Source organism: Cervus elaphus, chromosome 9 (genome assembly GCF_910594005.1).
Source record: "Cervus elaphus chromosome 9, mCerEla1.1, whole genome shotgun sequence".
NCBI classification, from domain to species: Eukaryota; Metazoa; Chordata; class Mammalia; order Artiodactyla; family Cervidae; genus Cervus; species Cervus elaphus.
Window position 1 is genome coordinate 23,870,883 of NC_057823.1, and position 16,100 is coordinate 23,886,982.

At 52.2% G+C, this 16,100-nt stretch overlaps 1 protein-coding gene and 1 non-coding gene across 2 annotated transcripts in view; both read left to right on the plus strand.

Annotated features, from left to right (window-relative positions):
- Window positions 1-2,813: 2,813 nt before the first annotated feature.
- The window catches only part of AP3D1 (adaptor related protein complex 3 subunit delta 1), a 33,424-nt gene continuing 20,137 nt past the window's right edge, over window positions 2,814-16,100 (plus strand). The window contains exons 1-3 of the mRNA XM_043912111.1: window positions 2,814-3,155; window positions 14,858-14,953; window positions 15,093-15,173. Of these exons, the coding sequence (XP_043768046.1) occupies window positions 3,060-3,155; window positions 14,858-14,953; window positions 15,093-15,173 (273 nt within the window). The 5' untranslated portion in view covers window positions 2,814-3,059. The remainder of the gene's footprint in view (window positions 3,156-14,857; window positions 14,954-15,092; window positions 15,174-16,100) is intronic.
- Window positions 10,502-10,574, plus strand: TRNAE-UUC. Its single transcript has one exon. It is a non-coding gene; the product is annotated as a tRNA-Glu (tRNA).

Genomic DNA, 16,100 nt, shown 5'->3' on the forward strand with positions numbered 1-16,100 from the left:
ATCGAACCTGGGCCCCCTGCATTGGGAGCACAGAGACTAGCCACCAGACCATCAGAGAAATCCTTCTCTCCACCTTTGCCGGCAGGTTCTCCAAGCAGTCCCACAACAGACGAGCTTGCAGGGATTGTCCTTTTCCCAGCCTTGTTCTTTGCCTGGCCTCCTGAAGTTTCACTACATGCACATATAGCTGGATATTCAAAGACCTGAGGGCACCCCTGTGAAAATTTAAGAGCAGTTTCTTAAAATAGTTCCCTGTTCTCCAGCACACTACCCTCCAGATTCCAGCCACCTTGACCTCTGTCACCTCCTCTGTTTCCTCAGACTCTGAAAACTCTGTGTTCTGTTTGGGTTTCCCCTCCCTGACCTACAGCCAGGAAATCACCCAGAGGCAGAATTCTGGGGCAACTCTAGGGCTCATCCTGTTTGTTTCCCTCCTCTCTCCACTGCCTATTGTATGCTATCTGAAAACCAGTGTTTTATACATTTTGTCCAGTTCCCTAGTTGTTTAGGGTAGAAGGACAATTCCCATAGCAATAACTTACCAACTACATTTCTTTTAAATAGCTGGTCAGGAATCCATTGTGTGGTTATGCCAGAACCTATTTATCCAGTTTTCAGTTCTCCCTTGTATACTTGTTTAACCTATGATGTTACTTAAGCTGGGGCTTTCCAGGTGGTGTAGTGGTAAAGAATCTGCCTGCTAAGGCAGGAGACATGAGTTCAATCCCTGGGTTGGGAAGATCCCCTGGAGTAGGAAATGGCAACCCATTCCAGTATTCCTGCTTGGAGAATTCCATGAACAGAGGAGCTTGGTGGACTGCAGTCCATGGGGTCCCAAAGGGTTGGACATGACTGAGCAACTGTGCCTGCACGTTAATCTTTCATCATGGATTAATTCTGGCACCCCATAGCATGCAGGATCCTCATTCTTTGAGCAGGGATCGAACATGGAGCCCCAACCATTGAACTGCCAGGGAAGTCCCTGCCATAGATTAATTTTGCATGCAACTGGACATCATATCAGTAGAACCACGCTGTGTACACTCTTTTATGTTTGGCTTATTATGTTCAACATTGTGTCTGCGTACTTCACCTATTTTGTTCTCTGTTAGTACTTTGTTCTTTTTCCTTGCTGCACAGTTATACCAGAGAGTTATGTATCCATTTTCTGTTGATAGATATTTGGATCCTTTTGAGTTTTTGGCTAACATAAATACAGTTACTGTGAACATTCTTGTTCCAGTCTTTGGTGGATGTATTTATGCTTTCCTGTTGGGAACAGTGGTGGAATTGTTGGGTTAAAGGGCATACATATATTAGCTTTAAAATATACAGCCAACATTTTTTAAAGTTTAGGCCACACCCTGCGATGTGTGGGACCTTAGTTCTCAGACCAGGGATGGAACACGTGTTCCCTGCAGTGGAAGCATGGAGTCCTAACCACTGGACTGCCAGGAAAGCCCCTGTCAGTGTGGTTTAACTTTACTTTTCCTTTATGACTGAGATAGGGCATCCTGTTGGCCATGTATATCTCTTCTTTTGTGAAGTGCATATTCACAACTTGTGCCATATTTTAACTGGGTTGTCTTTTTCTTCACAATTTGTAGGAATTTTTGTTTGGTTCTGCTTTATTTTGTGTTTAACTAACTATATTGTGGATATAAATCTTCTGTCCAATATATGTATGACAAATATCTTACCCCAGTTTGTGGCTTGCTTTTTTACTTTCTTCATGGTGGATTCTGGTGGGCAGGAACCAAGTGTATCTCATTCACTTGCCAGGCCTGGGACACAGTAGGCACTCAATAAACGTCAGTTGAACGAGTGAATTGGGCTTCCTTGGTGGTTCAGATGGTAAAGAATCTGCCTACAATGAGGGAAACCGCCAATCAATCCTCGGGTTGGGAAGATCCCTTAGAGGAGGTTATGGCAACCCATTCCAGTATTCTTGCCTGGGAAATCTCATGGACAGACGAGCCTGGCGGGCTACAGCCCATCGGGTCGCAAAGAGTCGTACACGACTCAGCAACTAAGCACAGCACAGAACGAGTGAATGGGTTGAAGTCCTATCCCTGGATCTCAGTTTCTCCACGTGGGCACGTTAATTCCTGTTGTTGTTCACTCACTCAATCTTGTCCAACTCTTTGTGTCCCTATGGACAGCAGCTTCCATATGCCAAGCTTCCCTGTCCTTCATCATCTCCCAGAGTTTGCTCAGTCACGTCCATTGAGTTGATGATGCCATCCAACCGTTTCATGCTTCATTGCCCTTCTCCTGCCTTCAGTCTTCCTGCCCATATCATATACTCCCCCTATCACAGAATTTTGTGACACGTGCAGGACAGACGAGACCGGTCCGCCGCAGAGCGGGATTTGGAGGTTCTCTGACAACTTCAGCTTTTATTTTATTTATTTTTTTTTCAACTTCAGCTTTTAGAATCAGAAAGGGCGGGGCTAGGTTCTTCTCAAGGAACCTCTTCCAGAAGCTCCACGTGGGCGCCCCGCCCACAGCAGGTCCCGCCCAAACCTGTCACATAGTTGGGGGGCGGGGCAAGAAGGCGCGCAGAGAGGGCGTGATAACAATCCGGAACGGGGAAGTAGGTGGAGTTCCGGAGGTCATTGACCTATGAGGGGGAAGAGCGCTGACACGCAGGGGGCGTGACTGAGCCGCCCGGAGGCCGTTGTCTGCTTTTCCATTGGGCGGCCTGGCGTCGTCAGGGAAACGCGGCGTCTAGGAGTGAAGGGGCAGGGCCTATAGGGAGGCGGGGCTTCCGGGGGCGGGCCGCCGGCCCGGGGCTCCCGCCGTCAGCTGACCGGCCGCCATCTTGTCCGCCATTTGCAAGCGGCGCGGCGCGGAGCCGGAGTGGTGGGGAGCGCGGCCTGCCGAGCGGGTCGCTGCCGCCGCCGCCCCGCCAGCCGCCGCCGACCTGGCCTGGGAGTCCGCCACTCCGCGGCGGCCGGCAGCACAGCGCTCCGCGGGCGGCAAGCGCGGCCCCTGGGCTCCCTCAGGGCGGTCGGCCGTGGGCCTCCCGGGGCTTGAGCCCGGCGGCGGCCGCCGCGATGGCCCTCAAAATGGTCAAGGGCAGCATCGACCGCATGTTCGACAAGAATCTGCAGGATCTGGTGCGCGGCATCCGCAACCACAAGGAGGACGAGGTGATCCCAGCGCGCCGTCCCTGGCCCTCGATCGGACTCTCGCCCTGACTCTGACCCACTCCGACCCGACCCGGTTCCCGGCTCTGCCCCTGACTCCGGCCCCCCGCCCGCCCCCGCGGCCCCGCTCCCGGCTGGAGCCCCGCCTGCTTGCGGCCTCGACCTCTGAACCTCTGCCCGTTCCTTCTCCGAGCCTCAGTTTATCCTCTTGGAGTTGGGGGTCCGTCTCCCGCTCCCCGAGGGTGGCCGGAAGAGACTTCTCAGGTCCCCACCCTCGCTAGCGGCGGATCTCCGATCTTGAATGTGTTTCTGTGTCTCTTGTTCAAAATGCAGAGCCCCCTACCCCGCCCCAGGCCTTGGACTCCTTGTTGGGGGACCCTCCTCTTCTGCGGGCCGCCCCCGGAGGAAACCCCTTCTGGGATAAACGCACGTCCAGGTTGCTCCGCGGTGTCTGGTCCGGAATTGGCCTTGCCTCCTGGGCTTGAGTCCCCCGGAAGGTGGGGCCGCCCCTCTTAGCGGGTAAGGGGTGGGGCAGCCGACGTTCTAGGCCAAAATAGGGAAGCGGCTCAGGAGTCCTGGAATAGGGAAGCAGACTTCAATTAGACACCCGAAAGCCAGAGGGGAGAAGGTTTTCCAGAAGTAATGTTGTAACAGTGGGCACCATTTTCTTCCCTCCCGCCACCCCGCAACATGTGGCCTAGATTTAGGAGGAATGGGGATAGTTAGTGACCACCAGACCGCTGGCTTCCTGGGAGGGAGACCCAAACCTGCACTTACACAATGGGAGGCTGGATAAGTCCCCTTTTCCTTGCCTGAGAGTGAGGCTCCCCGATGGAGAGCAGCTGTCGGACAGGTCCCACGACCAGGTGCCACCTGGCCGGCCCTCACGATGGCGCCGGGGAAGCCCAGCAGAGCCGAGAGGAAGGTGCAGGGACGTGAAGGAATTCGCTGGCAGGCACCAAGAGCCCTGGGCGCTGTCCTTGTGCGGAGAGCCTGAGTTCCTGCCTCTATTGAACTTTTTCAGAATGGGTGTGACCTCGCTGAAATGTACTTAGGTTATTTTGGTTCATTTCTGTAACTCCCGCACCTTGCCTTTGGCTACACCTAGGTTTTGCATCATGTTAGACGCTCTGGCCAGTTCCGCTGGTCACAAAAGTGGTGAACTCTTGGTCTGATCTTTAGTTTCTCTTTGAAAGAATAGCTCATCGGCCTGCATTTCAGACCCCAGGGCACGGCAAAGCAAATATGCGGAAAGAGTTTGCGCCCTCAGATTTCTTTTTCTGCCCTGGTTGACCTGATATCCCCCTCTGATAGTGGGTGTTATTGAGCAGTGTGTTGTGAGATTCTGATGAGGGGCCGAGGGTCCTTGTTGTGGAGAAATGCATGTTCCAGTTCGGGCGTCTGCGTTTTAGGGTGCAAGCCTGTCATCAGGGGCAGTGCCGTGGGTCGTGCTATATTCACTCGGAATTGGTAGGAACTGATGGCTCGATCCTCAGGCTTGGAGCCCATCATTTGACTTTTGATGGTTGTGGTGGCTGAGTTCCACGCAGATGCTGTCCAGGCCTGTGGGCGATTCCCACAGGATGCGGCTCAGGATTCGAGGGTCCCTCATCGGAACAGCCGTGATCTGGTCGGTCATTACTGGCTCCAGATGTCACTACTGTGCTCCAGGGGAGCACAGCAGGCAGCTATGGGGTTACTCTTAGCTCCCAAACCACCCCCCATTCCAAGGAAGACTGGGAGCAGTGTAGTTTTCCCTCAAGAGTTTACTTTTTATAATAGATTGTAGCTTAAAACTCCTGTTGTGGCATCATAGAAGTGAGGCTTGGCAGTGACTTTAAAAAAAGCCAGATAGAAAGGCATCATGGTTTAGCATATGATGTTTGTGAGACCCAAGTCCAGGTTCTTGGTCCTCTATGAGTGACCTGGGGAGAGTTCCCTAGTGTAAAGTGGAAGGGATGGCTACCTCCCCATCTTATTGAGTGCCTATAACACAGGCTTCTGTGAGCTCCCCAAAGAAGAATCCAGAGAGTCTGGACCCACGGCAGAGTAACTGAAACTTTTGCTTCTACTTGTGATACTAAGCGTGTGCATGCCTGTGAGTGGGGTTTACCATGGAAAACATGCTTTTTACAGTGAGTCAAAGAAATTTGAAATATAGTGGGCTGATTCCCATCTTTCTGTGGTGCTTGAGTTTCAGTCCTGAATATACAGCACCAGGTCATGTGGGCAGGTGAGGAAAGTTACTTGGGAGTGTCCTTGTTTCTGAAACTTGTGTATAACTAGGAAAAAACAAATGACTTTCAATGTTGAATCCTTATGAGTACTTTTCATATTTTGGGGAAAACCTTTTCTTTCAGTCTTTTTAAATTATATGCATAATTTCTTGTAATAAGCTCCGTGTTTATGGAAGTGAAGAGGTAAAATACTTCTTCCCAGAAATCAGTTTCAGAGGTTTTTCTCTGTAAATAGAACTTGAGGGAGATCCTGTCTGTTAAGGTTTTGTGCTGGTCTTCTCTGTTATGGTGGCAGCCCTTCCTGACTGCCGTCCACGCCCCTGAAGTGCTCCTGAGGACCAACCTTCTGAGTGTGGTTGCACGTGCCCCCACATCATTGAAGTGGGTTCCACTTTCTCTGCTCTGTGTCCCAGCTCACTCCATCAGGTGGCCCCTGGCAGTGTCCGTTTTTGTGTGGGGTCTGAGTTTGCGTCTAACTCACTCAACTGAAGTTTCTGAACTTGAAAAATTCAGTCCTAATTGTGTATAGTTGTGTGTATCCCTGGGTTCTGCATTCACCAACTGTGGATTGAAAGTATATTTTGTAGAGAGTTCCAAGAAGCAAGACTTGAATTTGCTGCACACAGGCAACTATTTGAATACACAGCACTTACATTGGGTCAGGTGTTGAAAGTTATCTCGCAATGAGTTAAAGTGAACGGGAGGATGTGTGTACGTCATGTAGAAGTTCATTGTAAATGAGGGACTGGAGTGTCTGAGGATTCTGGTGTCTTCAGGGGTCTGGAACCAGTCCTCTGCAACACCAAAGGTTAACTGTGGAGTGGTATTTTGAAATTGGGCATAATCTGGGATTAAGACTGAACTGTATGAAGTGCTGTTATTCTAGAGTCTCTGACCTCAGAAATGCAATTTCCTGGGGTTCAGTCCTTGCCAGGGTGTGTGGGACTCCTCGGGCCCTGAGGTCCGTGCAGGGCTGGCGCTCCTTGTCCTAGGGACAGTTACTGACGCATGTGTTGTGTCAGGCGCAGTGCTTTTGGTTATTTCTATGAGACTTTCTATTTTAAAAACTTTGGGGAAGACTAAAGATAGGAAATTTAGTAAAGAAGTTGTTACCTGAGTCAGGGTCTCTCCCCCTTGGCACTGCTGGCATCAGGCTGGGTCATCCTTTGAGGGGGGCTGTCCTGGGCACAGCCCAGGGGTTGAGCAGCATCTCTTGCCCCATCCATGTGATGCCAGGCCACCCCCAGTCTTGACAATCAGTGTTCCCAGATACGCCCCAGTGTCCTCTAGGCTCGGGATCCCCTGACCATAATTGATAAGGAAAATTTCTTAGGATTCCTTCATGCTGGCTCTTCATCCAGGTGCCCCTTGTCCCCTGTGCCGTCCCTGTGCGGTTGGACCCCGTGCTGATGTGAGGTAAGGCGGCCTGGGCCTGCTCCTGCGGCAGAGCTCCGGGAGCCTTTGTGGTTTCCTGAACGGCAGAGGTAACTGGAAGCATCCTGGTTGGGGTGTTTGGTCTCTGCCCCCAGGTTCCTGGCCCCAAGCTGCTGAGTCCCTTGGGGTTTCCAGGGAGATGGGGTGTCTTTTGTTCTGATGAGGTGACTGTTGGTGGGACTGGGGCACCAGAAAGGCCAGGCAATGGTTTGAAGCTTGGAACTTTCAGACACCCCCCTCCAGTCCTCTAGAGAAGGAGGAGGGGCTGCAGGTGGAGTTGACGATGGATCATGTATTTGTGATGAAATCTCCATAAAAATCTCTAAAGTGTGGGGTTCAGGGAGATTCTCGGTTGGTGAAAGCACCTGTGTGCCGGGGCGGGGGGTGGGGGGGCACACCACCTGCTGTGAGGACAGAAATCCTGCCTCTGGGCCCCTGCGCCCTGCCCTGCCCCCCTTGTCTCTTTGTCCAGCTGTCCATCTGTTTGCTTTGTTGTGCCCTTACTATGTAATAAGCTGGAAAACATAAGCAAGTGCTTCCCTGAGGCAAGGGGGGTTCTGGGAACCCTGATTTACAGCTGGTTAGTGTGTGTGGTGGGCGCAGACCTGTGGGGTCTGTGCTGGCTCCTGGCAGAGTGTGTCAGAACCCAACTGAATTGTGGGACCCCATTAGGGTCACGGGGTTGGGGGGAAATGGTCAGTGTATCCTAGGCAGCCCACAGGGTGTGTCTTCCAGATTTGTGCTGTTTTTCTCTAATTCTTATTCGTTGTGCAGAATGTGATGCACCTGCACTGAATTAAACATTGTACAGTTTAAGTATTGTGATAGTAATTGTGCTAAGTTCTCTGCATTTCCTTGCTTTGCTCAGAGTTTTCTCCCCTATATGTGTGTCCCTGGACAGGCTTGCTTGCTTCTGGTCATCTGCAGCAGCCACTGTCACTCTCTGCCATGGGAAAGGGCCACCATGACTTGTTCATTTCTGTCGCCAACAGGGGTGTGTTGTCTGTCTACACCAGGTTCCTTTATCCACTGGACTGTTGCTGGACATCTGGCTTGTTTCCTACCTGGGGCATTTATGTGCCACCGGGTATAGGAGGGCGGGCCACTGTGGTGGGAGTGGGAGCAGCCTCAGCTTCCCCATGGCTGTGTGCTCGCTGGCCATGTCCTCACGAGCGGTGTCCTCTTGGGCCGTGGCCACCACAGGGCTGCTATGGCTTCTGCTTCAAGCAGCAGCCCTGGGGCCTCCCTGCCTTCCCTCTCCTCTGCGTGGAACCTTTTGCTGACTCCGTGAAGCTGTCTCTTCAGGGTTTGGGCCTCTTTCTGTGCATCTGTCCCCTGACTTGGGGGAGTTTTCAAGGGCACATTCTAGGCCTAGATGCCATGGGTGGCGGCAGCTGTGAGGACCGAGTCTGGGGGGGGGGGCCTGTGTGGCCCCTGGGGATACCCAGTTGCGTGAGGGCTCCAGGAGGTTGAAAGGCTGCAGGTGGCTGAGGCAGGCTCAAGGCCAGAATCCCCTTTCAGCACTGTGGACACAAGGACTTAGTCATCCTCAGGGTGGAAGGGCATCCCTGGCCCCTTCAAATGTGCCAGGAGCCCCTAGTCCTGATGAATGTGGATGTCCCAGGTAGGGCCTGGCATCCTCTGGGGGTGCAGTTGCCTCTCTGGGAACCTTGCTCTGGGGCCTCGCTGAGAAGAGGGGGTGGGAGGTTGGGAAGTCTGAGGCTTGACTGCGGCCCCTGCAGCTGATCTATGCTGAGTCCTGGGCGTGCGATGGGCACAGGCAAGACGGGTCACCCCCCCTTGCTGTCTCCCTAGGTATGGCCTCCCTAGGGGAGTGTCCTTATTGTGGGCCAGCTTGTACATTATCAGAATTCTCTTGTTCTGACACTGACTTGCCTTGCCTACATTTTGGGGTTAAAGTGTATTTTCTTACTGAAGTGATTGTAGTAGATGGCAGCTGGTTGTTGCTGGCAAGATAGATGGCGTGACAGAGACAGCCCTCTTTGGTCCCCTGTTGTAATGGATGTCCATCTCTGTTGACAACCTCAACCATGGCCAGTAACTCCCCTCCCCCAAGAGTCTGAGGACTGCTGCTTACGGGAGCAGGGTAGAGGGGCTCCGGGCCCTGAGCTGGGGACCCTGCAGGCAGTCGTGGGTGATGGCAAGACCCGCATATTTATGATGATTCAAAGAGAACGAAATGTCAGTGGACAAGGCAAGTGAGATGATGTCCTCCAGGAGGTGGACAGATCATCCTGACAATGCTGCTTTACTTGGGTTAGAAGCCATCAAGCCCCAGAGACAGGGAGGAACCTTGAACGCACATAACTAAGTGGAAGAAGCTGTCTGAAAAGTCTCCACACTGTGATTCCAGCTTTGGGATGTTCTGGAAAGGCAGAGCTCTATAGAAGGATCCGTGGTTATGGGGAGGAGGGGATGGGATGGATGGGCGGGGTCAGAGGGGTTTAGGGCAGTGACTCTGCTCAGTGATACAGTGACGCTGGGTGCCTATCAGTGTACATACATCTGTCAAGACCCACAGAGTGAACCCTGACACCAGCTATGGATCCTGGGTGATGACGTGTCTGTGTGGGTTCATCAATTGTAGATGCGCACTGCTCAGGAGGCTGCATACGTGGGGGTGGGCCAGCTAGGAATCTCTACCTGCTGCTCAGTTCTGCTGTGAACCTAAAACTGCTCTTTAAAAAAAGAAGTCTTTTTAAAAGACTTCCTGGTCCAGGTATGTGGGTTTTGAGCCTGCTGACCCATCAGGGTCAAGGGCAGCTTCTTGGGCTGATCCCTCGAGGTCTGACCCCACTCCTCTGGGGATCTTGGGATGTCTTAAGTGACCCAGGGACTCTTCTTAGCAGACAGGGTTGGATGGCTGTTCTATCATAGCTGCCGGGTTCATACCAGGCGTGTGTCCTTTGCTCTGGATGAATTCTGGGCTGCACATCCATCTCAGCGTTGTGTGCTCCGTGGTGAAGTGTGGCTGCTCAGAACAGGCTGAGGGGTGAGAATGTCGTCATGTTCGCGTCACCAACTTCTGTTTTTGAAACAAGTGTTAAGGACATGTAGCCATGTATACTTTGGATCTTAAAATAGCTTCTCATTTTTGTTTTGAATACAGACAGACCTTATTTTACTGCTTTCCCCTTGATCATGCTTTCCATGTACTGCGTGTTTCACAAATGGAAGGTCTCTGGTGACCCCACAGTGAACAAGCATGTTGCCACCATTTTTCCAACAGCATTCCTTCACTTTGTGTTTCTGGGTCACGTTTTGGTAATTCTCACGAATTTTCACAGTTATTATGTGATGGTGATCTGTGGTCAGCAATCTCTGGTGTTACTCTCACAACTGAATCTTGGGGCTCCGCGAACCTCACCCACATAAGACGTGACACGATCGTTTGTGGAAGTGATAACAAAGCAGGTGGAATATTATGTACGTTAGTTGATAAGGGTTTGGGAAAATCAACTCCCAACTTTGAAGGAAGGTCTGTGGGTAAAATGCCATCAGACAGCATTGGACATAATGGAGAAACCATTTATGAAAGGAAGAGGCCATTGATTCTGCAGACTTCACTGTAGACTTATTTTAAGAATCTGCCACGACCACCCGGTCCACAGTGTGGAGGCAGGACCCTCACCAGCAAAAATATGGCTTGCTGGGAATTCCCTGATGGTCCAGTGGTTAGGACTCTGCGCTTTCACTGTTGAGGGTCCAGGTTCAATCCCTGGTTAGGGAACTAAGATTCTGCCCCCTCCCCCAAAAAAGATGGCTTGCTGAAGCCTCAGATGATGGTTAGCGTTTTTTGCAATGAAATTTTATTTGACTGCACCAGGTCTTATTTGTGGCACACAGGATCTAGTTCCCTGACCAGGGATTGAACCCTGGCCTTCTGCATTGGGAGCTCAGAATCTTAGCCACTGGACCACCAGTGAAGTCCCACAATAAAGTATTTTTAATTAAGGTGTATATTTGTTTTTTTTAGACACAATGCTGTTGTACATTCAGCAGACTACAGAATAGTGTGAATGTAGCTTTTATGTGCACCAGGAGACCACCAGTTTGTGTGACTTGCTTTATTGCGATATTCGTTGTATTGCGATGGTCTGGGACCCTCCCGACAATACCTCCTACATCTGCTTGTATAATTTACTGGATCTAGATCCTCTGTGTACCCTGGCCTTTTTTTTTTTCCCCCTTTTTGTAAAAAGAAGAAATACTTCATTGTTAGCAATGCTGTGTGTAAATAGGATTACAAAGACTAATATAACGTTTTCTCCCACGTTCCTTACTTTAACTTCGTATGTGTAACTTTGTTTTAGATAAATATTTAAACACTCCTGAGTGAAGCAAATCCTTTTAATATTTTACAATCCTTCCCTCCCTGTCCTGCCTGTAGGAACCCCAAGCCTGTGCACCTGTGTTGTAGCTAAAAATTAGTGTTGAGGAAGGGTATTTCTTCCTTGGGTCAGTCACTTCTGTGGGTTCAGCTATTGCCCCGGGGGTGCTCTGAGGTGCAGGGTTGCTGTCTGGGGGAGTGGGGTGGTTACTCTGCCTCTGTCTCTGAGAGGTGGTCTTGGGTGGGGAGCCCTGAGCCCCGCCTCCCCCACCTCAGGGCTCCCCGCTGGCTCCTCCTCTGGCTGCTCTGAAGACTCTCTCCTTAGTCTCAGTTTTCAGTAGTTTGTCTGTGATGTGTCTGGGTGTGATTTTCCTTTGTTTTGTATTGCGGAGAGCTGGCGCTGGGTTTCTTGAAGTTGTCAGTTTATGTCTTTCACCAAATTTGAGTAAACTTGAGCTGTTAGTTTTCCAGCTGTTTTTCTCTGTCCTTCCTTCCCTGGGTCTCAGGTGTATGCTTGCTGCACCTTTATTGCACCCTTTTCTGACTCTGCTGTGTTCAAGGCGTCCTTCTGGTCCCACTGCCACCCCTCTCCTCAGCCTCAGCTCCCTCCTAAGTCCCTGCTGTTTCCCTTCCCAGGATTTCCACCTGATGGTTCTGTGTAGCTTTCCTTTCTCTGTGAGATGTCCTCTCTTTATTCATTACGAGTATGTTTTCTTTTTGGCCCTGAGAGCATGGTTACAGTTGCTGAGTTGAAATCTCTGTATGTTGATTCCATCCCCAGAGACATCTCAGGGTTGGTCTTTGCTGACCGTCTTTTTTTTTCTTCTTGGATATAGGTTATGTTTTCCTGTTTCTAATTTTTTTTTTAAGTTAAGCAGGTTTTTTTGTTTTTGTTTTTAATTTATTTGTGTCTATGCTGGGTCTTTGTTGCTGCGTGGACTTTTCTCTAGTTGTGGAGAGCGCGGGTGTTGCTCTCTAGTTGTAGTGCTTGGGCTTCTCATTGCGGTGGCTTCCCTTGTGGAGCACGGGCTCTAAGGCGCATGGCCTTCTGTAGCTGTGGCACACAGACTTAGATGACTTGTGGCGTGTGGGATCTTCCCAGACCGGGGATCGAACCTGTCTCCTGCATTGGCAGGCGGAGTCTTTACCACTAAGTCACTCGGGAAGCCCTCCTGTGACCCAGTCATTGTGGATGGTGTGTTGCAGACACTCTGGATTCTGTTGTGTCCTCTGCAGTGTTGGTTACAGGAGGGGGTGTGTTTTAGGGCAGTGACCTTGTCTGGGCTGGAGCTCTGGCTCTGTGGGCCCTGCAGTGGGCTGCAGTGCCGGCTGTGTGCGGTATTCTGGTGGGGACGGGGTCCTGGGGTCCACGGGGAGGGTTCATGTGAGGCTGTCCTCCCCCTCCCCGTCTCCCCTCACTTCCCAGCAGCTGCGTTCGCCCAGGATCAAAGCTGGGGCAGGACCCAGTGGTCTCTCATGCTCTGCGCTGCGGGAGAGTCATGTGCAGACAGGGCCGTAGGAGGCTTGGTCTGAGGATGGCTGCGCAGATGTTACCGGGAGCGGACTCTGCCTGGCCTCCCAGCAGCAGAGGTGTCCCTGGGCCGCCTGGCAAATCATGTGTGGAGAACATGGTGTGCTGGGCTTTCACCAGCTGACCAGCATCTGTGTTGAGGTGCCAGTATGTGAGCATATGGGTGTGAGCACCTGTTTGCCCCTGGGCACTGCAGACGGTAAAGCGTCTGCCCCTGGTAGCTCAGACGGTAAAGCGGTTGCCTACAATGCTGGGGGCCCGGGTTCAATCCCTGGGTCCAGAAGATCTCCTGGAGAAGGAAATGGCAACCCACTCCAGTACTCTTGCCTGGAAAATCCCATGGATGGGGGAGCGTGATAGGCTACAGTCCATGGGGTTGCAAAGAGTCGGACACGACTGAGCAACGTCAGTTTCACTGCAAGCAGATCTGCAGCGCTGTGTGCTCGGCTGGGTTCTCCACGTTTGGGATGGTCTCTCTGCTCTTTCCGTTTTAAATCATTAACTGCCAGTCCAGGGTGCAGAAAGGGGTCATCCATGCACAGGGGTGGGACTGAGGCTCCAGGGGATTAGTAATTGGAAGCCCGTTGGAAGGATCTGGTGACTTGTGTTCCATTGTCTCACTCGGTCATGGAATATATATCAGACGCTGGCTGAGGGCACGCACTGGGGGCGCCTTCCCCAGGAGCCTGTGCTGGAGCCCCCAGAGGTCTGGGGTGACACTGGATGCAGGGTGTGGCCACTGGGGGCAGGGATACTGTGCTGGCCACCCTGCTATTGGTCAGATCACAGGCTACGCCCACTCTTGGGAAGGCAGGGTGGGCACCAAACTCCCCCACAGCCTGGTGACAACTGGACTCCCATGTTGGCAGGTTTGGGTTCTCTTGCGACTGCCACTATAACATCTGTGCGTTCTCTGGATGGGAGCCTTATGTCCCATGGGGCACATTCCTTGCTCTGGGCCTCATGTGTCAGTCCAGACTTTGGATTGGTGTTCTAGTCTGAGTGCTGGACTAGTGAGGAAACCCAGGAAAATTGAAAACGTGTGTCCACATAGAGCCCTGCTCCATGGCAGCGTGTGTTGGAACAGTGGGAAGGTGGGAAGGCTCCGAGCCGTGCCCTGCTGGGAGAATGGACACGTGGTGGCCATGGAGCCGAGTGCGGATACTCTGCAGCGCCACTGAGGAGGGCGGGGCTGCACACAGACTCATGATGCGTGCACGAGAGGCTGCTGGTGGGGCGAGCTCAAATGGGGAGCCCTGGGGGAATTTGCAGTGCTGCCTGCCCAGTGGGGCTGGTCTTGGAGGACCTGGGGGTCACAAGGGCTGGAGGCGGACAGCCCCCACCCCCCAGTGGCTCTCATGTGCCCACACTGGACGGCCTGGCTCCAGAGCGAGCAGGGGGCCTGCTTGGGCCCTCTCACCCGCATGGGCCACAGACACAAGTCCTTCAGGGGCTGGAAGATGCTGGGGAGCTCATCTGGGGACCGCTTCTGTTCTCCCCCGGGCAGTTCATCACACTGACAGGATTTCTCAGGATAGCAGCCATGTTGTCAATACCCACATGGTGTGACTCCTTGCTCTCGTGTATGATGCAGTGGTTTTTAGTACATTCAGAGAGTTCTGTTTAATTCCAGAACATTCCATCACTCCATCCTCATTAGCAGACACATCCCCCCTCCCCGGCCCTGGCAACCAGGAGCTCATTCTTTGTCTCTGGATTTGCCTCTTCTGGACATTTCCCATCAATGGAAGTGCACACTGTGTGTTCTCTGTCTGTCTTAGGTTTCAGCCAGACACTTGAAAGTGAAAGTTGCTCAGTTGTGTCTGACTCTTTGTGACCCCATAGACTATACACAGTCCATGGAATTTTCTAGGCCAGAATACTGGAGTGGGTAGCCTTTCCCTTCTCCAGGGGATCTTCCCAACTCAGGGATCGAACCCAGGTCTCCCACATTGCAGCCGGATTCTTTACCAACTGAGCCACAAGTGAAGCCCAAGAATACTGGAGTGGGTAGCCTGTCCCTTCTCCAGGGGATCTTCCAGACCCAGAAATCGAACTGGGGTCTCTTGCATTGCAGGCAGATTCTTTACCAACTGAGCTATAAGGGAAACCAGACACTCACAGCTCCTCAATTTTTGTTTTTTCATTTTAGGCAAAATATATCTCTCAGTGCATTGATGAAATCAAGCAGGAGCTGAAGCAGGACAATATCGCGGTGAAAGCCAACGCGGTCTGCAAGCTGACCTATGTGAGTGCCGGCCACCTTCTCTGTCAGGCGGGGGGCTGAGACCGCGCGTCTCCTCCTCTGTCTCCTCATCCTCTGGGCCCAGTTAATTGGGGGAGGGGGACTGGGCAGGAGCCTGAGACCCCGGCTCTTATCACCATAGCTACAGATGTTGGGCTACGATATCAGCTGGGCTGCCTTCAATATCATCGAAGTGATGAGTGCCTCCAAGTTCACGTTCAAGGTGAGGGGACAGCCACTGTGGGTCCTGAACTCTGTGGGTGGGGTCCTGGGGGAGGGAAGGCGGGTGTCCTGTGATGAGGCTGGGCTGGGAGGGAACACAGTGGCAACCGCTGGAGACCCATTCCCATCATGCATCTGTCCAGCAAGGTCTTAGCACCATTTACACCATGTTTTCTTTTCCGTTTTAAGTAGTGTCAGTGAAATTAAGGTTTGTAGGGGTGGTTATGTGTTTTGTGATACAAATTAAATTGGTAACCTTTCAAAAAAAAAAAAAACAGGCAGGCACTGATCATCCCCCCAGAGGCCACTGTTGTTCAGTTGTCCTGGTGCTTCTGAGCATTCTCCGCCTTCATCTCACGGAGCCTACTTGTGCCACTTTGAGACATTGCTTTCCTATTACTTGATATTGTAATAACTGCACATGTCGTCTCCCGCTTTAGTAAATGTCCTGGAAAGCAGTCTTCACCACCCGCAGCCCATTTAGGGGCATCCTGTGGTTCTCCCTGGGAACACACCCTGCAGGCAGCTGAGGCTCTGTTCTCCTCAGGGACCTCGTCATTCATGCTGCCTGCCGGTTTCTCCTGGGGAGGAAACAAGATGCTTGGTTTGCCAAGGTTGGGCCAGTGCCCTGCCCGTGTGTTGGAGTGTCACATGTTTGTGTGTGGGTGTTCCTCCAGGCCACCCTAGCCACAGAGATGGGAGCCCATGGTTATCCCATGTCTGTGAGGCTCATTCCATCAGCTGAGCAGGCAGTGAGGATGTGCAGGGCAGTGACAGGCCATGCTGGCCGACTCGACAGCTGCTGTGTTCCAAAGACCATGCTTGCACCCCACGGGGTGGGGTAGCCTCTTCCTGGTGAGGGATGGGCTAGCCAGGGCTGCATGGCCCGCTCCCCTTGTACCCGACACCTCTGTTTGTTGCACTCACA